The sequence below is a fragment of the Meles meles genome, chromosome 6 (assembly GCF_922984935.1).
Source record: "Meles meles chromosome 6, mMelMel3.1 paternal haplotype, whole genome shotgun sequence".
Classification (NCBI taxonomy): Eukaryota; Metazoa; Chordata; class Mammalia; order Carnivora; family Mustelidae; genus Meles; species Meles meles.
Window position 1 is genome coordinate 19,351,949 of NC_060071.1, and position 22,602 is coordinate 19,374,550.

Sequence of the window (22,602 nt, forward strand, 5' to 3'; positions counted from 1 at the left end):
GAGCATGTTCTCGTCCATGCGTCAGCGGCGTCTACCTTCTCTGCTCTGTGATTTCGCCCAGGCCCCAAAGCGATGCTGTCTTACCTGCGTGCTCAGCTGCGGAAAGCAGAGAAGTGCAAGCTGATGAAAATGATCATCGTGGGTCCTCCGCGCCAGGGCAAGTCCACCCTCCTGGAGATCTTACAGACGGGGAGGGCCCCCCAGGTGGTGCACAGCGAGGCCACCATCAGGACCACCAAGTGGGAGCTCCAGAGGCCAGCTGGCTCGAGAGCCAAGGTCAAGGATGGTCGGCGTGCTGAGTCCCCATGGGCGGGAGGGAGATTCCCGGGCCCCTTCTCTCTCCCCTCTCCAGAGAGCCTGGGATTTTCATAGCCTGGAGCCTCAGGCCCCGGATATTTACAAGGGCCGCTGTCTGCTGTCTCAGACCAGCTCCTGCCAAGGGTGGTGAATAATTTCTTAATAATTTCTTCACATGACCTCGTGGGTGTTCTGTTATAGTTAAGTGGGGGCTTCGGGCCAGTGGTTCTTAGTCTTGGCTGTCCGTTAGATTTCTCTGATGAGCTTCTAAAGACAGCAGTGGCCCGGCCTTGCCACTCCTGGCCCTGAGGATGGCATTTCAAAGCGTCCAGAGTAGCTGTCCCCGAGAGCAGAGAGCAAACTGCTACCATAGGCAGCAAGACACAGCTCGCCTGCCCCTGATGAGGAGGCTGAGGTCGCCCCTGGAATGAATGTCCATCCCCGCTGACAACAGCTTCCAACCCAGGCTCTGAAAAGCCACGTTCTTAAGCCCTATTTAAAACGAATCCTCTGGCAACCCCATTAATCATCTTGTTTTCCGTTCAGTATGAGACAAAGGAAAAGGAACACCGGCTCGCCCTGGAATCGGGGGAAAGAGCCTGCGGAAGAGTTGGGGGGATAGAGCACAATGCGAGTGCTTAGCTCTTTCTCCCAGCTCAGGCAGGGACGCACCCCCATCACGCCTCCCTTAGCTATCGCCGTATTTGTGGTCACACGGAACCACACCAGGACCCGGGTGCGAGGAGGCTGTTTAGGGCAAAACCGACAAAACCTTGGGGCCAGAGGCTGCACGATGGCCCCCCACGGCCCCCAGCACAGGGCCGACTAGAGACAGCTTCCCTTGCAGAGTCTTCTGCACAAGATCACTGCCGAGTCAGGCTTTCTAAGTTCCGGTCATTAAGCATTTAAGCCGTATATTTGAACAGACTCAGACACCGGTTCTCTAGAGAGCAGAGTTCCGCCTGGTATTACCAGAACCACCACCTCTCCCCCCGCAGGACTCCCCAGGAGCGAATCTCACTAACTCATGTCCAGAGGCTCTTAAAAGCCACCCAGGATCTCTGGATTCTCTCTGGCTTTGTTTTGTTGGGGGGGTTTTGTTTGTTTGTTTTGTTTTGTTTGTTTTTGTTTTTTGAGCAATTACTCAGTATCACTTACTTCCAGCCTGTCTTTAGCAAATGATTGTCCGAGGTCCGAGGGGTGAATTGCCGTTTCCATCTTTCCTGTCCCTCGGCCCCCACTTCCTTTCAGCCGGCGCTATAATTTCCCCTCCTTTGTCAAGGGACCACCAGCACCTGATCTCTCGTACGCAGAGGCCCGTCCCTGCCCCTGTGTCTGGGCCCTCAGCCAGTTGAGAACAGCTGTCCATTTTCATTCCTTTGCAAAAGCAAGTCAGCGCGCCTTGTCTCGGCGGCCAGTGTGCTACGTCGTGGAAACGACCCTTTGCTGCAGAAAGCTGCTGTCTTTCTGCTCGGGCCAGACTCTGAGCTCACAGGATGATAGAGAAACCACCATTTACACAGCCTTTCCCAGCAGCACAACAGCTAATCTTTTGTTTGATTCCCACGTCAGGGTGGCTTCCCATCACCCTCGGGGGGCGGCTACCCATCATCCTCGTTGGGCGCCGTGCTCTGCCCGTGTCCTCGGCCGCGCCCTCACACGGATGGAGGCTAAGCCTTGGTGTGAGCGCTGATGTCAGCCCCGGGGGTTCCCTCCAGCAGGAGGTCTAACCGTCTGCTGCAGAGACAGAGACACCACCGTGTCCCCAGTGTTCCACAGACATAGGTGGACGCAAACACCCCAGCCCACGGGCACCCGCTGTCCAGGGCCCGGCCCTGTGCTCTGTGAGCAGTAGATAGAAGCTTCCAGAAGTCCCACATTGGCACTGCTGGGTTCCTTGATTCCCGAGACAGACAGCAGGACCAGCCAAGCCCTTCCACGGCTGTGCCTCTCTTAGGCCCCGCCTGCAGCACCGGAAGCCGTCGGTGACCCCAGTGTGGCTGTGACTATGGCTGTGGTCCGAAATGCCTCCTAAATGCGGCTCTTGTTGCTCAAGCAGGTGGAGTCTGTGGAATTCACCGTCTGGGACATCGGCGGCCCCGCGAGCATGGCCACCGTCAACCAGTGCTTCTTCACAGACAAGGCCCTGTATGTGGTGGTCTGGAACTTGGCTCTGGGCGAGGAGGCCGTGGCCAGCCTCCAGTTCTGGCTGCTCAACATCGAGGTGAGGAGACGCCAGACCTTCAGGTCACGGGCCGTGGAGCCTCACGGGGGGCTCACCACTTCTCCGAAGCATCCCCCTTTATGGGGGGAAAGAAAAGGAAATGGTCAGGGAGAAACGCTGGGCATCATGGTGGGCATTAGGAGGGCCCCTGATTCATAGGTCACCGTGGAGCCCTTAAAACCCTCCTCGGCCAGATGGTTGTCTGCACCCTCGTCATTTTCTTCTACCTTAAATTTAAGAGCCCACCCCCACCTTGGACCCAAAAGGAAGACAGAGCCCCCCCCTTCCACAGGTAAAGATGGTAAGAGCCTGGATGCAGGCCAGGTCACAGGTATAGCAGACACACTGGCCCAGGGAACAGAGATCCAGCCCATCTGGGGTGCCTCTCCTGGAAGTCCTCCGTGCACAGCATGCCCTCGAGGTTTCCGGGGGTTTCCCGGGAGCTGTTTCCCAGTCCCGTCTATGCTCAGCTGTGGGGCTGTCTCCGACAGGCCAAGGCCCCAAACGCAGTGGTGCTGGTGGTCGGAACGCACCTGGACTTGATCGAAACCAAATTCCGAGTGGAGAGAATCGCAACGCTGCGCGCCTACGTGCTGGCACTCTGCCGCTCGCCCTCCGGGTCCCGGGCCACGGGCTTCCCTGACATCACCTTCAAACACTTGCAGTGAGTGTCCTGCTCTCTCGCACCTGGTGCCCGGCGGTCGCTGGGCCTGTGGTACCCTCACGTGTCCATCTTCCCCAGCCCGGGTAGGACAAGCTCCTGCTAGCAGATTGGCAGGGCAGAGCCTGGGCACCCCCTCCCCGGTGCGTGGGTCCCCCCTACCCCCATAGTTCCCCTCTCCAGGGTCCCCTCCTCGCCTGTGGCCTGTGCTGAACGTGCACGGCCCCCGTGGGACCCAAATGTAGAAACTCGTGTACCACCTGTCACATTTGCTGATCTCGGATGGATCACAGACCCCCGTGTGGTCCTGGTCCTCAGGTTGGGTCTGAGTGGTCCGGGCCAGTGCCAGTGGGATCGGGGCCCTGAGCTTGTTGCTTCTCTCCCCTCCTATCCTTGGGCTCACGACAGTCCCGTGGGTTATGGGGACCATTGTGCCCACTTCACAGATGATGGAAGGAGCTCAGCGACTTAAGCAAGCCTTCTGCCGTAGGAAGCAAGCGTGGGTTGCTAAGCTGTGCTGGGGGCTCTCGGGTTCCCTCCCTTCGGGTGGGGGGCTGCAGACCTTGGTGCAGGGATGAGCCTGGGGTCACTTCCACTTGCCTCAGAGCACAGGATCGGACTGACCCTGATACAGAGCTTCAGGACTCCCTCATGTGCCCTTCAGAACACCCCTGAGGCCTGCAATAACAGGACCCGGTCCAGCCCACCTCTACCTTTCCAGCTTGTGTCTTTGGGGGCCACCTTGCACCTTTGGGCCTCTTGTTCCTCCTCTGTAAAATGGGGCACTCGGGACACCGTGTGTCGCTCCCCGCACAGAGCGTCGCACCGAGTGAGCCCTTGATACGTGTCTCTGCATTCACCTTTCCCGGGTCCTTTTAACATGCCAGCGTGAGGGACAAAACCCGGGGACACAGAGATGCTGCCCAGCTTATGGGAGAGGAGTCGTGTGGCGAGGGGTCACGTTCTGTTTTGCACTCGCAGCGAGCTCTCCTGTAAGAGTCTGGAAGGCCACGAAGGGCTGCGGCAGTTGATTTTCCACGTCACATGCAACATGAAGGACGTGGGCAGCACCATCGGCTGCCAGAGACTCGCGGGGAGGCTGGTGCGTGCTCAGGCCTCCGGCTGCAACCCGGGGGCGCCGCTCCCTTTCTGTCGGGAATCCCAGCTTGTATGCTGCGTGCTCAGTCGCGCTGGTCCCCGTGCAAGCAGTTTTGGAGGAGGGGGTGCAAGGGTGAGGGTTGAGAGGAGAAGGTCACCCACTCGGGCCCCCGGGGAGCAGGGGCAGCAGGCAGGGCCGGGTGGGTGGGGCGCGGCTCAGGACCTGTGGGGGCCCAGCCAGCCCGCCTGTCCCCCAGATCCCCAGGAGTTACCTGAGCCTCCAGGAGGCTGTGCTGGCCGAGCAGCAGCGCCGCAGCCTGGGCGACGACGTGCAGTACCTGACGGACAGGCAGCTGGAGCAACTGGTAGAGCAGATGCCCGACAAGGACATCAAGGACTACGAGGACCTGCAGTCCGGTGAGCAGGTCCCCGGAGGGCGGCGGGGGATGGGGTAGGGGAGCCCTGGGAAGGGGCAGTCCCATGTTTCACCGCTCGGCACCTGTCGCAAGTGACCGGTCAGAGCGCTTGGCGTGGTTGTGACGCGAAAGGGGGGGTCTGTGGTTTAAAGAGTGGGGACGTTTGCAAAGATGGGATCTGTGGATGCTGGAGGTGGGCGGACCGGAGCTCCCCTGCAGGCTGGCAGATCAGCACGTTGGCAAGAGTTCCGGCGTGCCACTCGGGCACCCGGGACGGGGCAGCAGAGCCATCTGCAGGGCCACGTGTGCTGGGGGCATTGCTTGCTTCCCAAGAAGAACCAGTGACCCGGCCCCCTAGGGACTAGGTTACCCTAGAGTCCCTGTCACCTTTTGTCTGACGCTGCTTCCGTCCTCCCCTTCCCTGGGTAGCCATCAGCTTCCTCATAGAAACCGGCACCCTGCTCCACTTCCCGGACACCAGCCACGGCCTGAGGAACCTCTACTTCCTTGACCCCATCTGGCTGTCCGAATGTCTGCAGAGGATTTTCAACATCAAGGGCTCCCGGTCGGTGGCCAAGAACGGGGTCATCCGGGCAGAGGACCTCAGGATGCTGCTGGTGGGGACCGGCTTCACACAGCAGACGGAGGAGCAGTATTTCCAGTTCCTGGCCAAGTTTGAGATCGCCCTGCCTGTGGCCAACGACAGGTGAGGTCACGGCCGGGCTGCTCGTGCTGCGCCCCCAGGGAAGGAGTGGGGCTTGGGGTCACTGGGGGCTTGACCAAGAGCTCCAGGCACGGGCCATGGGGATGGATGACCTGCCCGCCTGGGCTGGCCTCTCCTTTGTGGGCCCTGGGGGGTCTCTTTTCAGGGCCTTCAAAGAAATGCATTCACTGAAAAAAAATGGCATTAAAAATATCTTGCGGGGTCGGGGGCTCATGTTTTAGAGAGTGGATTGCTTGGTTATTTGGTGAATGCAAATGGGTAAGTGACAAAGAGACACTAATTATACAGCCTTGTTTCCAAATGCAGGGGGGCAGGGCCCGGGGTTGGGGTGGGTGCACGTGGGTCCCATCCAGTGATGCTACCTCTGGACTGGTTGGGCACATGGGGCCACCGTGTCCCAATTTCAGTTTCAGCCGCTTCCTGGGTCTGATGCTGATGTTGCCCACGAGGCAGTCACCAGGACCCCGAACCCGCAGACCTTTTCCACGCACCTACCGAAGACTGTGTCACCATCTGCCTCCCTAGAGCTCGAGCTAGTCCTGGAGCTCTGGGGTCATGCCCCCTGGAGATTTCTGGGAAGCTGGCCTGGACCCTGTGTGGCCAGCCTGGAGACTCCACCTGCGTAGACTGGGCCCCTAGGAGCCAGAGCTGGGCCACCGTGCCCGAGGCACCCCACAGATTTCCACTCGATCTTGTAACTGTGGGAGAGAGCCTCTTGTCGCTCCAGCCCCCTGGGAGCCAGGAGGGGGTCCTAAAAGGAGAAACCCCAAGGAGGGATTGAAAGTCTGCATGATCCCTCATACCGTGAACAAGGGGTGTCTTTGACTTTGGTCTGTGCAAAGTGAGGCAGCCTCTAAGTTTACGGTATTGGCGAAATCAGAGAATTTTCCACTTATTTTACGAACAGGCAAGAGGAATGAGGGGTTACCAGGACTCGATAAAAGCAAGTCGGTTCTGCAGGCATGTATGCCGGGTTGAACCATACAGTCAGCCAGGTCATGGCCGAGTCTTCTGGAAGGCTTATAGTCCAGCGGGTGAGACCACAGGGCCAGAATGCTTGCATATGAGTCCCAACTGCCTTTCTCGTCTCATCTGTACAACAGGAATAAGACTGTCATCGACTGGTATTATAATTATTGTGAGGATTAAATCAGATAATACGTGTAAAATATGAGAAGTGTCTCTTACCCTTCAAAGCTCCAAAGATGGGCCGCCTGGCTCAGTCATTTAAGTGTCCGACTCCTAGTTGCAGGTCGGGTCACGATCTCCGGGTCTTGAGATAAAGCCCCAAGTCGGGCTCCTTGCTCAGCACAGGGTCTGCTTGAAATTCTCTCTCTCCCTCTCCCCCTCCCCCTGCTTGTGCATGCACACACATGCCTGCTCTCTCGCGTTCTCTCTCTCTCTAAAATAAATAAATCTTAAAAAAAAAACACAAAAACCCCAAAGACATCAGGTGTCATAAGCATTATTATTGTCACCCTCTCTCTGTGTTAAGTACTCAAAACCGGTGGCATCTGGTTCCATAGAAAGCCATGAATGTCCGGGCATTTTCCATTTTAGCACAGGTGTAATGGTTCCCTTGTGCCCTAGGCAAGTTCCCTCTCCTTGCACATGAACGTGTTATTTGGTTAACAGTGCTGCCCAGCATCTCTGAGAGCTCCTGCCCCACAGAGGCAGTCTGGCGTATCTGCACATCCACAGAGGATGTGGCGTAAATCATGGCAAGGCACTGATGAGGACCTCCGGATTGGGGAGGGACAGGGAGCAGATGTACAAGGAGTTTTCAGAACCTGGACTAAATCGGGCTTGGGTAAAGGCCTGGGAGTGGAGGGAAAGACACTCTAGCTGGGGTGACTGAGAAGGTCCTCTTACCCCAGACCCGAAGTGGCTGAAAAGGACCTGAAACCTCACTGGCTTGCCCTGTCGGGGCCTCCCCTCCACCAACCCTGTGGGGTAGGTGTCCTTTCTCTTCCCATGTCAGGAAAGGAGAGTCTGCATAGGGTTGCACCAATTGCTGAAGGCACAGAACCGGGATGGACGCTCCTACAATATTTTCAGAAGAGAATCCAGAACATTCTAAAGACACTTTATTGGAGCTGAACTGATGTATTTAAAAGCCTCAGGGGAGCTGAAGGCACAGCATTTGTTCAGAAAAGAACACACAAAAGGCCACCCCATGCCTGCCCCCGCAGCTTCCCGAACACAGAAGATTCTGGGTTTCAGGCACGCTCTTGGAGGGGCCTCCCCAGCTTTGGCTGTTGTCAGCTGACTCGGTGACTCAGCACTTTTATGCTGAGCAAGAGGGCTCTCATAAAACATCCCTCCGTGCACAAACAGCCTCATTCTAGCTTTTAAGGCGATGGTGTTGTCTCAGCCGTCCAAGAACAATAAATAGCTTTGAAGGCCAGAAACATGACTCTGACCCCAATGTCTGCATGGCCCTTGGAGCTGTGCGGCTCTATTTGTGTTTCCTTCGCCATCCAAAGTTAATTTTAAGCGATTCCCCAGTCACAGCCCCCTTTGCAGTGAGCGGACTAAGACTTACTATGTGTGATGTGTTTATGACCACAGACATTCTCCTGTCTTCCCTGAGCATATTCTAGTCGCTGTCCTAGAGGCCTTTCAAGAGGGACCTTTGCTGTCCCCACCTTCATTTCCTCTTGGAGCATTTATTCTCAAACACAGAAACTACCCTGTCTTTCTAAAAGTAGAATTCCAGGGGCACCTAGGTGGCTCTGTTGGTTAAGCATCTGCCTTTGGCTCAGGTCATGATCCCAGGGTCCCTGCTCCCCAGGGAGTCTGCTTCTCCCTCTGCCTCTGCCTGCTGCTTTGCCTACTTGTGATCCCACTTTCTCTCTCTGTCAAATACATAAATAAAATATTTAAAACAAACTGAAAAATAAAAGTAGAATTCCTGAGGCTCTGCAAAGGGGAAAGGCACTGGGGCGGTGGGCCCAGGCCAGGCCACACCATTCACCTGTCCCCATTGATGTGTTCCAGCTACCTTCTGCCACACCTCCTTCCGTCCAAACCCGGCCTGGACACTCACGGCATGCGACACCCCAAGGCCAACACCATTCAGAGAGTGTTTAAGATGAGTTTTGTTCCCGTCGGCTTCTGGCAAAGGTTTATAGCACGGATGCTGATCAGCCTGGCGGAGATGGACCTGCAGGTAGCGGCTGTTTCTACCCAGGGCCGGCAGGGTTGGGGGGTGGGATGCACACAGGGCACCCAGAGCTGAGCTCTCCCGGGAAGGAGTGGCCCTTTGCTGGAAGGGGTTGACTGAACCCCTTTTTCTGTAGCAAAGCTGCTGCCTTAAGCCCAGGAGGCCAACAGGAGCACAGCTGCCTTCTCTTCTGTGGCTGGCAGACAGACCCCTTTGCGCCCTTCTGTGAATAAGAAACCAGCCCCTAGCTGGCTCAGAGTCCACATTTTAGGAGCTGTGGTTGTAAACCAGTCCACATCAGAAATCCCCTTGTTAGAACAGAGATGGCTGGGCCCCCCCTCCGAGGTTCCAGTGCAGTGAGTGAGGACTGGAAATGGGCATTTTGCGTATCTAGCCATGGTCCCCCACGATGCTGCGGGTTTGGAGACCACACTTAGAGAACCGTGGCTTTGCCGCTCAGGCGGTGCCCTGAGCTCACCCGGGGAGTTTCTGACAGACACGGACAGAGTGCAGGCTGCCTAAATCAGACTCTCTCGGGGCACCACCCAGGCATTGGGAGTTTTTAGAACTTGCCAGGTGATCTCACTGTCAAGTCCGAGAACCACTGGTGTGGATCTTTAACTTGGGCTGGAAGCAATGAGACCTGACCCAAGCAGTTCCTTTCCGTGGAGTCACCCGGTAGGGGTCAAAAGGAGTGCTGGCTTTCCGCCACCCTTAACTGCATGCAACACAGTATCACGAAAGTAGTATTTGTCTAGAATGGCATTTCTCGAAGTGGGATTCCTGGACCAGCAGAACCTCACCTGGGAACTTGTTAGAAATGATAGGTATTAAGGAGGGCACGTATTGCCTGGAGCCCTGGGTGTGGTGCATAAACAATGAATCTTGGAACACTGAAAAAATAAAATTAAATTGAAAAAAATAATACAATGGTAAGGAAACAAATAAATATTTAAGATTTCTCTTAAAAAAAGAAATGCAAACCCATGCCCCCCACCACACACACACACCCACTACGTCAGAAACTCCAGGACGGAGCCCAGTGCTCTGATTTTCACAAGCCTTCCAGAGGATTCTGACCCAGTATGAGCACCCCTGGCATAAACTTAGACTGTTGAATAATTGATGCTAAATTCACTCTGAGTTTTATTTTTGCCACATTCTCATGAAAAAGGCCCTTATGGAATTAACAACCCCGTGGCTGACTAAAGATGTTCTTTGATCTTCCGAACATTTTACTGAAATGTTAAAAAATCAATACAAGAGCCTGAAAATCGTAACTGTTGTGGCCGGGGAGTTGGGGGGGGGGGACTTGTTTGCAAGGCTTTGGGGGGGCCCACTGATGATGGGAAGAGTGGGTACAGGAGCTGGCTGGTCTACAGTTCTGATTCGGTCACTCTGCCCTCCCTTTGAACTGTCCTCCTGCCGCGTTCTAAGTGGGAGGTCACAGAACACAGCGTTGCTGTCATCGTGGGAGGCCTGAGCTCCCAAGTGGGCTCCGTGGGGGAGGGTGGGGGGCCCAGCTGGGCGTGGGGGCGGGCGCCCTTCCAGGCGGCAGCCCTCCCTCCAAATGAGAGGAGAAGTCCCATTAAAATTCAGATGAAGAGGAGTTCAGTCTCAAAAGTAGTCAGCGGCATACAAATTCAAGCAACAGATGAGATGCTGACCACTTCGCACGTCTGAAGCCCCAGACTGGAGCCACAGTGGGCGGCCCCAGAAGCAGGACATGTTCCCATGCCGTGGCCTGTGTATATACCGTCAAATTCTTCCCACAGCGGCTCCTCAGTCCATATCCAGAGCCTAAAAACCGTTCAGACCCTTGGGCGCAATAATTCTACCGCTAAAAACGTGAGCAAAGAAAATCACTTGGAATAGAGAACGCATTGTGACTTTTCGTGGATCATTGGCCTGGCCTGCTTGAGGGAGTGGACGATGGGAACAACCCAGACATTCCAAGAAACGAATGATCGGGAAGTCACTACACTTCACAAAATACTGAGCTTTAGAAAAATGACTGTTATGTGAGTTTTTTAGTGGCGTAGGGGAAGTGAAGTTTTTGAAAGCGTCCAAAATGAGAAATTTAGAAAATTAGAAATACAAAATTTGAAAATACGGCTTCAGCTGTTTTCCAAACATATACATAGACAGGAAAAAAAAAAAAATCCTGGAATAAAAGACACCAAAATCTCTCTGCTTAGTGTTAAGTTGTTTTGGGGTTTTGGGTTTTGGTTTTTGTACGTTTTCCTGTATTTTCTACATTTTTCTAACATGAATTTTTGCTTGTCAAATCAGGGAGGCAAAAGGTTTGGAAAAGAAGAGCCTATTATCAGTCCTTTGAGAAAACTGTGCTCCCAGAGTGTCGTGGGGACCCCTTCAGACCACGCAGTGTTTAATTTGGCAACAGGATGCGCGGTGTGGGAGGAGGGAGTAGGGAGGACGGGCGTCATTTATCATGATGGGACCAGGCCGGCCTCTTCAGAGCTCTGCCCGGCACCAGCGAGGAGTCTGGAATGCGTAAGCAGGGTCTTTTCTCTCTGTCTTTCAGCTCTTCGAAAACAGGAAGAATACTAAAAGCAGACACAGGAAAGTCACCATTTATAGTTTTACAGGAAGCCAGAGAAATCGCTGCAGCACGTTCAGAGTGAAAAGAAATCAGACCATCTATTGGCAGGAAGGGCTCCTGGTCACTTTTGATGGGGGCTACCTCAGGTAGGAATGGTCAGAAACGTGCCTGACTGGGTCACCATGGTGCCGTGGTAGCAGCCCCCGCAGAGGCCTCCTCCAGGGGACCGTCTGCTGGGTGTCCAAAGTTCTTCCGAGAGCGGCTTATCATGGCAGCCTGCTAGAAAGAGGAGACCCTCCCCAGCAGCTGTCCCCTGGCAGGACAGGAAAAGTGAGGGGAGGTACCGTGACCACAGGCCAGGACTTGAGGGAAGTGGGTAGCCACTGAGTTCTGGGGTAAGAGATGCCGGCAACCCCGTGGTCACTTAGGGGACACCTTCAGGAGCCTTGCTGCCATCTGGCCCTGTCCCCTGGTCCTAAGCGATGATGGCCCAAAGGACACCATTGATCCCCCACGTGACATAACAAGATACATAACTTAGCTCCCTTTTCCTGGTTTCTTTCCATTTGTGAGAGACAGAAAGACAAAGCCAGCTTGAGAGATTTGATAAATGACTTTTAATCAGCTTTAATAAACACACAAGACGGTTTCGTATTTACAGTGAATTTTTCAAAGTATTCTTCAGCTCCATGTGAAGGGAGGGAGAAAAGATATTCTATTGAGAGCCTGACTTGAACCATTCTCGGTGGCTGGTGCTTTCATATAGATGGTCCCAGGGGTGCCTGGATGGCTTAGTCGTTGGGCATCTGCCTTCAGCTCAGGTCATGATCCCAAGGTCCTGGGATCGAGCCCCATGTGCATTGGGCCCCCTGCTCAGTGGGAAGCCTGCTTCTCCCTTTCCCACTCCCCCTGCTGGTGTTCCCTCTCTCCCTGTCTCTGTCTCTGTCAAATAAATAAATAAAATCTTTTAAAAACTTAAAAAAAAAAATACATGTTCCTACTTAAAGCTCACAGCTGCCATCTGGCAAACGAGTATCTTGTAGTTCAGAGAAGGCAAGAACCTTCCCCAGGGTCACCCCTAGGGGTCGATCCCTGCTTGAACATCCCTTCCTGCAAAGTCCCCGTGATATCTGCGTCACCGGGCTGGGTAGTGGTGGGGGGACAAGGCAGGGTCACACACACAAGTGCACAAACACAGGGGTCCCCCTGACTGTCCTGCCTGGGCACAGGGTCCTGGGGTCAGGGTGGGGTGAGGTGTTCCCTGGGGTTCAGGTCTCAGCCTGGAGGCAAGGAGATCATCCCAGGGCCCTCCACGGCCAGATCACAGTGGGCTCTCCCTTTTGGGTTGCAGTGTGGAATCATCAGATGTGAACTGGAAAAAGAAGAAAAGTGGAGGAATAAAAATCATTTGCCAGTCAGAAGTGAGGGACTTCTCTGCCATGGCGTTTATCACAGACCACGTCAACTCCCTGATCGATCAGTGGTTTCCCGGTAAGAGAACATTCTGGAACCAAGTCTTTGTTCAGTTAATATTTCTTTACAAATCAGGGTGGGGCTCATTCTGCGGGGAGCCAAAGTCTCACTGGGATTCAGCCCACGGAAACCAGAGAGGTCCTAATGGCCCTTTGGCAGAATCCTAACCCCTGGCAGAGCCCGGCTGTGAATGGTTTGGGGCACTATGGGGAAGACATGGGTCCAGGCCCCCCAGGGCATGTGCAGGCCTTGGCCTCCTGGCTGCCCACAGTGTTGGGGAAGACAGGCCTGGGTGCCCTGCCTGGTCCAAGGAGACCCTCAACGGATGCTTCATACAGGTCCTGTTTACACAGTGAGGATGGTGCTGAAATCTGGGGAGACCCCATGGACGGGGTGGGAAGGCAAGGGAGCCACACCTGTCAAGGACCCCCATTTTCCTTTCCTGCCGGCTCCCACGCCCAAATCCCAGAGGTGACCAACCACCACATGGCCCTTTGATCCGCTTCTTCATTGACAATCCACCCAAAGAAAATACTGTTTGAAGTGAAGCTTCTGAGGCCCTCTGTTTGTTTTGCTACCAGAGTAGAGACAAACCCATGGGGTGTCCTACGGGAGGAGGCTGCGTGGGGCAGACCTGGCAGCCTATTCCCCATGAGCCCCCAACCTCTGAAGGCTGGTGTGCAAGAGAGTAGAGAATGGGTTTGGACGCCAAGACCTGCTTGGCCAGTGCCCTCGCCTCTCGGAGCTGGTGTGTCTCCTGCAGCCATCGCTGCGTCCCAAGCCAGCCTCAGGAGAGGAGCATGGCAGGCCATGCTTCGGACGCATGGTCTGGACACCAGGGCCTGGGGGCCTTCCAGAGCTGGTGGAAAAGCTGACCTATAAGGAAAAAAGCTTAGAAAGGGGCCCACGAGGGACACCTGGTTGGCTCAGTCAGTTAAGCATCTGACTCTTGGTTTCGACTGGGGTCATGATCTCGGCGTCCTGGGATCGAGCCCCACGTCAGGCTCCGTGCTCAGAGGGGAGTCTGCTTGCGATTCTCTCTCCCCTTCCCCCTTTCTCTCTCACTCTCTAAAATATATAAATAAGTCTCTTAAAAAATGAAAGAAAGAAAGGGACCCAAGAGAAGGCATTTGGTGTGTGACTTGTGGCAGTTTGGGTGTCCTTGGTCATCCAAGGAAGCCTCTAGACCCATATGAGCCTCCCTGGGCTTTTGGGATGCCCCGCCAACCAGTGACCCCCCCCCCCACAGCTGTTCCTGGGGGAGATTTGACAGCTGGGGGTGGGGGAGGGGCATTCCATTATCACCTGCGACAGGGTTGCTCAGGAGACAGCACCGCAAGCCAGCGGGCAGGATGTGTTACAACCGGGCCTGCAGATATAAGATGCGCCCAGAAGGTTCTAGAAGTCCCCCCTCCGACCCTGCGCAAAGCAGACCATCAGCTCTCCCTGAGGTGCCTTGGAGGCTACTTCTTTGCACCTCCTTTCAGAGGAGTGCGGAAAAGCTGTGTGTCTCCTGCCCCGGGGACCCCAGGTAAAATGACGGGGTTCTGTCTGTTATAATTTGTACTCATTTCTCCCCTGCATTGCCCTTCTAGGAGGGATCATAGTAATTGCAAGCCTTATGTTTCTAATTTTAAGAATGGCTCCTTATTGGTTGTGGTTCAGTTGCCGGAGTGTGGCATAGCTCAGACACAGCCCACAGCATCCTGTCGGGGCCCAGCTGTGCAGGAGGGATCCCCAACCTCTCAGCCCCTCCCTAGCCAGCCTGCTGAGGGTCTAGACCACCCACTGTCTTGTCCAGTGCATCCCTGACCTTTCCCGATGCTGAGCTTTCAGGATCTCGCTCTCCAAAAGAGAACCCAAGGACACAGTCATGGTTCAGCCACGCCCTAGGTCTAGGCAGGGGCACCCAGATCCCCTCCTATGAAAAGCCCACCCAACCTGGACACTGCTTGGGGGCCCACCTGTGGCCGCTTCATGTAAACCGCCTCCTGCTCTGTCTGCACTTAGCTCTGACAGCCACAGAGAGCGACGGGACCCCACTCATGGAACAGTATGTCCCCTGCCCAGTGTGCGAGACCTCCTGGGCCCAGCACGCGGACCCGAGTGAGAAGGCGGAGGGCGTGCAGTACTTTGACATGGAAGACTGCGTGCTCACAGCCATTGAGCAGGACTTCATCTCCTGTCCCAGACACCCCGACCTGCCCGTTCCTCTCCAGGAGCTGGTCCCCGAGCTGTTCATGACCGACTTCCCGGCCAGGTAGGGCCACAGCGCTGCTCCCCTGATTGCTACTCTCCTGCCAGCCCTAGGAATAGAAGGAAAATTCTCCTTGGCCTTCGAGAAGGGGGCGCTCCCAGACCTACAGCCTCGTTTTCCTTTCTTGGCAAATGCAGACTCCTGCCGGCTGCCCCAAGGCTGGGCGTTTAGGTCCCCTACCTCTCTGTTCCTGCAGTTAAGTCGAACTATAACCTCAGATAATGACTGCGGAGAGAAGGCTGGAGAAAGAGAGAAGGCTTTATGGTCCCACCCAACAGGAAAGGGTCACAAAATCCAAGTGCTGGGTCAGAGAGGGGCTGTTCTGTAGGCGTGGAAACCAGAATCTATGACTCGGTCTCCCTGGAGATAATTTGACATTGGCGGTGACCCACTATTTTGTAGTTACGAAGTCCTGTTGTTGCCGTAGTCAAAAGATGGCTATACCTGGCTTCTTTAAAGAAAAGTAAACTTTTGGGTGGTGGGGGTAGGGATATTTTTATATTCACATTTTTCCAAATTGCTCCCATCCCGGAGAATCCATGTGGAGCAGTCTGAGATGGTGCAGGATATGCGTCAGTCTATCGAATTAAGAAATTGCTTCCTACATTGGATGATGTCACCCCATAACCCTTTCCAGGTGCCCCAGTTACCTCGCTGGTCGAAATGATAATTCTGCAAAATGAGCTCCCTTTATCCCTAAAACCCTAATGTGAGGGTTATCTTTTTTCGGAGACCATATCCAGAGTCGTATAGAAGCATGGATCAGGTTTCGTGGAGGAGCCCTAGTGGGGCAGCCCCAAATGTTAGGATTTTCATTTATTTTCTGAACCTTGTTGGGTTTTACGCCTGCACTGAATCTGGGCTGGGGCGTCTACTGTATGAGATCAGGAAAGCCTGCTGGGTTTGGATCGAATGGCGGTCCGTAGCCTGGTCCTGCACTAAAGGTACTTGGCGGCTAGTTGAAAAGCCCGACGATGTGGACGGGATTCCCAGCCCAGCAGAGGCTCCCTGGAAATCTGAGCTGGGGCCCAGCTGGGCGCTGAAGCATCGCACCCCCCACACCTGGAGTTTGGGCAAGTTGGGGTTGGGGGAGGGGTTACCAGGCATCCGGGGAGCCCTGTCCGGTGGCCCCCAGTTTACAGGAGTCCTAACAGAATGTCCTGAGGGGATTCCCCAGCATTGCTGCTGCTCCCCACGGGCCCACGCCACCCATGCAGGCAGTTTGGGGGGAGGGCACTTGGAGAAGAGCCCAGCTTCTCTGCAGCACCCCCCCTGAACTGCCTGGTGGGCTCGGCCTGTGCGGCCAGGAAGGCTCCAGGGGAGACACCTGGCTTAGGCAGCCTGTGAGGGACCCAGACAGACTTCAGCAGAGCAGGGTGAGGCCCTGAAGTTGGAGGGCTTCTGGGCTGCCTCCCCGTCCCTCCCTGCTTCCCATCATCCCTCTCTCTCTCTCCCTCCCTTCCAGGAGTGACTTACAGTCTTCCCAAAAGCCCAGAAGGAATCTCCCCTTTACCTAGAATTAGAGTACACTGACCAGGGGGGTCTACTCCCTGCCCTTGGGTGAGACCCTAATGAGCAACTGCACACAGAGCTCGTGCCCCTCAGAAGTCCTCCGTGGCCACTTACATCATGCTCCGCTTAATGAAAAGAAGAAATAAGGAAACGATCAACCTAGCAGTGAAGAAATGTTTTGTCTGATGGGTGCTAGCCCTCAAAGCCTAGAGTCTTTGGGAGGGAAACACCCAAAAGAATTTTCTTTCCATGTGGGCCACTCTGCAAGACATCCCCCTGTGCTACCCACCCCTCCCCCCCGTGCTAGCCACCCGCACGCCTACGAGGCAGTTTCCATTACGAGCCCACTTTATGCAGGAGACCTAGGCTTGCTGAGGCTACGTAACCTGCCCGTGGCCATGGCTTATCCTGGCTCTGACCCCATGGGTGGCTTTGAACGAGGACTCCCTGCAGTGGGAGAAATGACCAAGGCTGTCCTCGCATCCACCCATCCCGGGGCCGCCCCTGCCTCAGCAGGCCCCTCTGGGGGACGGTAAGGGACCAGATGGGGAGGTGCGGTCTGACCCGCGTGCTGTGCTTCTGGCAGACTCTTCCTGGAGAACAGCAAGCTGGAGCACAGCGAGGACGACAGCAGTGTCCTGGGCCAGGGTGGGAGCGGCACTGTCATCTACCGGGCCCGGTACCAAGGCCAGCCCGTGGCGGTGAAACGGTTCCAGATCAAGAAATTCAAGAACTTGGCCAACGCCCCAGCAGGTAAACAGGGCCCCGTGTCATTTCTTTAGAGACCCGTGCTCCCTCGGTCCAAACTTCCTGCCACCTTGGTGAGACTGGAGGAGGAGGGGGAATGAGGCCGGCGGAGGTCCCTGGGCAGCCAACCTGCCTTGTTCCTGGCAGGATGTGGGATAGGCCTAAAGGTCAGGCTGAGCCATGCTTGGAAATTGGGAGATTATTTTCTCGTCTAGAGGCAAGACCCCAAGAGCATGAGCCATCCTGACAGTTTCCATCGGCTCCGCGGCCGGCACAGACCTGGCACGTGATGGGTACACACTCAGACGTCAGGGGGACCCTCATCCTGCAGGACCCCTCTCAGCCATGTCCACTAAAGGAAGGAAGGTGGGAGGCCAGGTCCAGGTGAATGGATGGGGAAGCCAGCATGGGACGGCTTCTCCGCCACCCACAAGAAGGAGGAAACCATCTCTTGCTTTGGCACATCAAGGCCCAGACTCTGTGTGTAGCTCAGAGATGTCCTCTTCCTAGAGCAACCCATCACCACTCTCCACCCGGCTGGTGCGGGTACTGGGTAACCCCTCTCTCCCAGCCGACTGGATATCACGTGTCTCACCCCGCCCCCCGCCCAGCTCACCCTGTTCATCCTTATGATCATTCAGGTCATTTACACGCTTGGTAGGAAAATCAGAATCAGAGCAATACAAAAAAAAAAAAAAAGATCAGAAAGGAAAAGACCAATTGTTATCATAGGAAGAGAATGACTTCCTGCACAGAAAAATCCCAGAGAGTCTGCTGACAAATGTGAGAGCTGGTAAGCACTTCCCAGAGTTGCCAGACGTAAGCTCAACCTCAGAATTCGGCAGCGTTCCCACGGACGGCGAAGGCAGCAATGCAAGTGTCGAGTGTGGAGGGATATTAATGTATACCACTCAGTTCTCATTTAAATCCTGGCGAGGGTGTGCGTGCATGTGAGAGAGAGAATGAGGTCTCACTCACTGAGTCTAAATGCGTATAAAATGGCAAAACCCCCGGAACAGCTGAGAGTCCTAGAGAGGGAGACAGAGGAAAGAGACCTGCCCAGCAGGATCCCTGATTTTGAGATTAAACGTAGGGGAGGTACAGATGGAGACACAGGAGGACAAGGAAGGTCTGGTCGAGCCCACTTGGTGACCTCAGGGCCAGCCACAGACCAGTGGGTGGCATCTTGCCCACCCCCAACTTGGCAGGAGAGACCCTTTAGGGGGAAGGAAGAGTGGGACCCCTTGGACAGACACCTTCCAGGGGTTACAGCACAGACTGGAAATTGGCCACTCCTGCCGATAGATGTTGCTCCTCCGGCCTGAGATGACGTCACAGGCCCACGGTGGCCCCGGGTCTCTCTCTGGCTGAGGAGAGAAAACTGGCTCTTCCTTGCCTTTGGAGGTCCAGGCTACCTGCGGGGAGTCAGGTGGGCTGCCCTCAGCATCCCTGTGGGCAAGCAGCCAGGGCCCGGTTACCGCCCGTCTTGGGGCTCAAGCCAGGCTCTGGGTGACACTCAGAATAAGCCACTGCTGTGACCCTCCGGGGTCCTCCCTCCCCAGCAGGGGGGTGGGGTGAGGGCTCTGAGAGTGACAGGATGGCAGGGACACACGCAGGAGCGGGGGCAGGAACCATCCATTGTGTTGGGGTGAGTTAAGTCCCTGAGGAGGAAGGGGGCCCCGTACTAGCCTGGATGCCTCAGGATCACCACCGTCTGGAGCCGAATTTTGGGGGACAGTTTCGCACCCCTGATGTGTCAGTGCCTTAAAATGTTAGTGCTGCCCCCTCCGGTCCCCGGTCCCCGTGGGGCAGCTCTGAGTGTGGCAGGACCCCACCTGAGCGGCCGTAGGGGGCTCCCCGGACAGCCCTGACGGCCGCGCCCTCCCTCACAGACACCATGCTGCGGCACCTGCGGGCCACGGACGCCATGAAGAACTTCTCAGAGTTCCGGCAGGAGGCCAGCATGCTGCACGCCCTGCAGCACCCCTGCATCGTGTCGCTCATCGGCATCAGCATCCACCCGCTCTGCTTCGCCCTGGAGCTCGCCCCGCTCGGCAGCCTCAACACCGTGCTGTCGGAGAACGCCAAAGGTACCAGTCGTGCTCCAGAACATTCCCGGGGCATTGCCTGGGGCCCGGCCAGATACAGCACCCCCCCACCCCGAGAGGCTGGCAGCCCAGACCCTGGGGAAGCTGGATCCCTGGGGGTTCCCTCCTCCTGCCCAGTCTGGCTGTCGGGGGCAGAGTACCGACTCCCTGTGGGCCGAGAAAGGCACTTCCCCAGGTCTATACCCTGAGGGGTGGTGGTGTTGGTGAGGCTGGAGAAGCTTATGGTTTAGAGTCAGAGGGAACCACATTCCAAGTCGCGGTTCTCTCCTGTAATCCTGTAAGTGCCTCATGTGCTGGCCTGTAAAAGGAGGGTGATAATAATAGTCCCACGGGGCGGGGGGCAGTTGAGGGTCTCAAACGAGGCAGCCCAGGGCAGCCTGAGCAGCAGCCTGGTGCCCACAGGCCCACCAGCCACGTAAAACTCTCCTTTCCCCAGAACGCACAACGCGCATATCCATCACCGCTCAAAACCAACAACAAACAAAACAAAACACACACACACACACAAAAACAAACAAAAAACTAAGATCAGGGTTTTTTTATTTTTTAATGAAATTTTACAATAATTTTCCTCAGGAAATGAATAGGGAACTAACTTCCAAAGAGCGGACAGAAGGAGAGAGGTTGTGGTCTCTTGACTTAGGCAGAAGAAACACAATTAAATCATGTCTCCCTCAACGGAGGAGAACTTTTTTTTTTTTTTTAAAGATTTTATTTATTTATTTGACAGACAGAGATCACAAGTAGGCAGAGAGGCAGGCAGAGAGAGAGAGGAGGAAACAGGCTGTCCGCAAAGCAGAGAGCCCAATGTGGGGCTCGATCCCAGAACCCTGGGATCATGACCTGAGCTGAAGGCAGAGGCTTTAACCCACTGAGCCACCCAGGCGCCCCAGAGAACTTTTTTTTTAAATGAAACTCTTACTTCCGAAGCTGACCCCTTGACTGTAGCATGAGCTTGGCCTGCGATGAACTCTAGGAATTTTGAATCCTTGCCCTTTTCCTTAAAAACACCAACAATTCCAGGCATGAAGTTACCATGAATGACACTGTAGAAATAAGCACCTCTCTCCTAAATACCATTTTATTTCAGAAGGTCCCTCTCTGTCTCCGTGGGCCTCCAGCATGGAGAATGAGAAGTGTCCATAGGATACAAAGTATCTGGGGAGAGAGAAGGTGAGAAAAGACTGTTGTCATAATGGTAGTTTGCTATTTTCTTTTTTCTTTGCCAAGATTCTTCCTTTATGCCCCTGGGACACATGCTCACCCAGAAAATAGCCTACCAGATCGCGTCCGGCCTAGCCTACCTGCACAAGAAAAATATCATCTTCTGTGACCTGAAGTCGGACAACATTCTGGTCTGGTCTCTGGACGTCAAGGAGCACATCAACATCAAGCTGTCGGACTACGGGATCTCACGACAGTCATTTCATGAGGGTGCCCTTGGCGTGGAGGGCACCCCCGGCTACCAGGCCCCAGAGATCAGGCCTCGCATCGTGTATGATGAGAAGGTACCCACACCCCGGCCCACTGTCGGCCCCCCGGCCTCTGGGAGGCCAGCCAGGCAGACCTCATGGCAGCCTCTGAGCTCTGTTTCCCTAGGCACAGTCCTCTCCCTCTCCTGTGCTCGACCAGGGGGCTCTGGCTTGGACCAGAAATGCACAGAGGTCTGTGCCCACTAGGAATGTCAAGGTTAACTTCTCCTTAGCTTCAGGAACAGTGAAGTCTCTCACCTCTGAAGTCTCTGACCTTGACTCAGAAACATAGTCAAGGTGAGTCCAGGACAGAAATGGGTCTGGATTTGGCTCCCAGCTCTGCCGTTTAGACATATACAGTGGGGACAGTGGACCAGCCTTGCAGGGGCTCATATGGAGCACTCAGAAGAAGGATGGCAAAGGCTCCTGGCCTGTAGGTGGTGTCCACAAGGCGTTACCCAAGGTCAGTGCTGAGGCAGCATCGCCAAAGCCGGGAGAAGAGAGTGAACTCTAACAGGACAAAAGTGGACTCCCCGAGCTGCTGCCAGGCCAGCCTTGGCCAAGATGTTAGCTGAAGGTTTACCTTCTTCCCTGAAAGCCGCTTAGTAGTGGCAGGCACAGAGACAACTTAGACCCGTGTTCTAGCTAGCGCCAGCCCTGGTTCATCAGTCCCCCAGCAACTGAAACTCCCCGGTCTACAATTTCCCATTATGTGGTGATTTATAAATGAGTCATTGTCTGATTGCTTCAAGAATGACCTAAACAGACCTGTAGTCCCCATGCTGTATGTTACCTCCCCAAGATATTTTATAACTGGAAGTTTGTACCTTTTGGCCACCTTCAAATGAAAAAAGGAGAAAAGAATGACCTTAGTGGGGCACCTGCGGGGCTGAGTCGGTTAACTGTCCAGCTCTTGGTTTCGGCTCAGGTCACGATCTCAGGGTCACGAGATTGAGCCCTACTGAGCTTGGGATCTCTTTCTCCCTCTCCCTCTGCCCCTCCTCCATCCCTCTAAAAAAAGGAATGACCTTAGCGTGTGTGGGTTAACTCATCACCTGTGGCTATTAACCAAAATAGAAAAGGCAAATCACAGTGATAAAAATAAGAGCTTCTTAAGTGGCAGGTGACACAGACCAGGCACCTCGAAACTGAGATTATAACAGGAACCTTCACATTGAAAACTCTCAGGTCTATCTCAGCCATCCTCCTGCTAAAACGTTATCTATCTCTCGGCCCTCACGGAGACCTAAACTAACTTCTCCCTTTGGGGCCCTTTGAGGACATTAAACTTAGAGGAGTCAACATTTCGTGATTTAGGAGATAGTCCCCCTTTATGATTTGCATACACTGCCCTTCTGGTGTCAAGCACATTTAGCTGAGGGTCCGTGTTCTCTTGCCTTTTCTGGATTCTCAAGGATGAGGAGTGCAGCATCCTTGGAGCCCTTAACCTGATGGCTAGCAGGGTCCCTCCATGCGTTTATTGCATGGATGGATGGATGAGTGGCTGGGTGGATGGTTGGATGGAAGGAAGTAAGTATGGGAGGATGGGTAGGTATGTGGACAGAAGAACAGATCACCAGATGGGTGAATGGGTAGACAGGAAGATAGATAGAGAAATATGCAGAAGGATAGGCCGTCAAGTGGATGGATGGATGGATGGATGGATGGATGGATGGATGGATGGGTGGTTTGATGGTTGGATAATGGATGAAAAGAAGAAAAGGAAGGAAGGAGGGAAGGATTGGAAGATGGATGGCTAAAGAATGATGGTCAAATGGTTGGTTGGAGGTTTGGACAGGTGGGGAGTGAGGGATGCATTGATGGATGGATCGATGACTGTGTCCCTTTGGGCAGGATCCCTGGTCCATTTGGTCTTCTGCTCCC

General features: G+C 54.7%; 1 protein-coding gene across 1 annotated transcript in view; it reads left to right on the forward strand.

The window, feature by feature from the left end:
• LRRK1 (leucine rich repeat kinase 1) overlaps window positions 1–22,602 on the forward strand; it is a 129,446-nt gene that overhangs the window by 91,622 nt on the left and 15,222 nt on the right. The window contains exons 15-27 of the mRNA XM_046007383.1: window positions 62–276; window positions 2,357–2,521; window positions 3,013–3,185; window positions 4,164–4,284; window positions 4,538–4,697; window positions 5,126–5,402; window positions 8,421–8,592; window positions 11,132–11,295; window positions 12,501–12,640; window positions 14,633–14,882; window positions 16,978–17,144; window positions 19,031–19,228; window positions 20,477–20,754. Of these exons, the coding sequence (XP_045863339.1) occupies window positions 62–276; window positions 2,357–2,521; window positions 3,013–3,185; window positions 4,164–4,284; window positions 4,538–4,697; window positions 5,126–5,402; window positions 8,421–8,592; window positions 11,132–11,295; window positions 12,501–12,640; window positions 14,633–14,882; window positions 16,978–17,144; window positions 19,031–19,228; window positions 20,477–20,754 (2,480 nt within the window). The remainder of the gene's footprint in view (window positions 1–61; window positions 277–2,356; window positions 2,522–3,012; window positions 3,186–4,163; window positions 4,285–4,537; window positions 4,698–5,125; window positions 5,403–8,420; window positions 8,593–11,131; window positions 11,296–12,500; window positions 12,641–14,632; window positions 14,883–16,977; window positions 17,145–19,030; window positions 19,229–20,476; window positions 20,755–22,602) is intronic.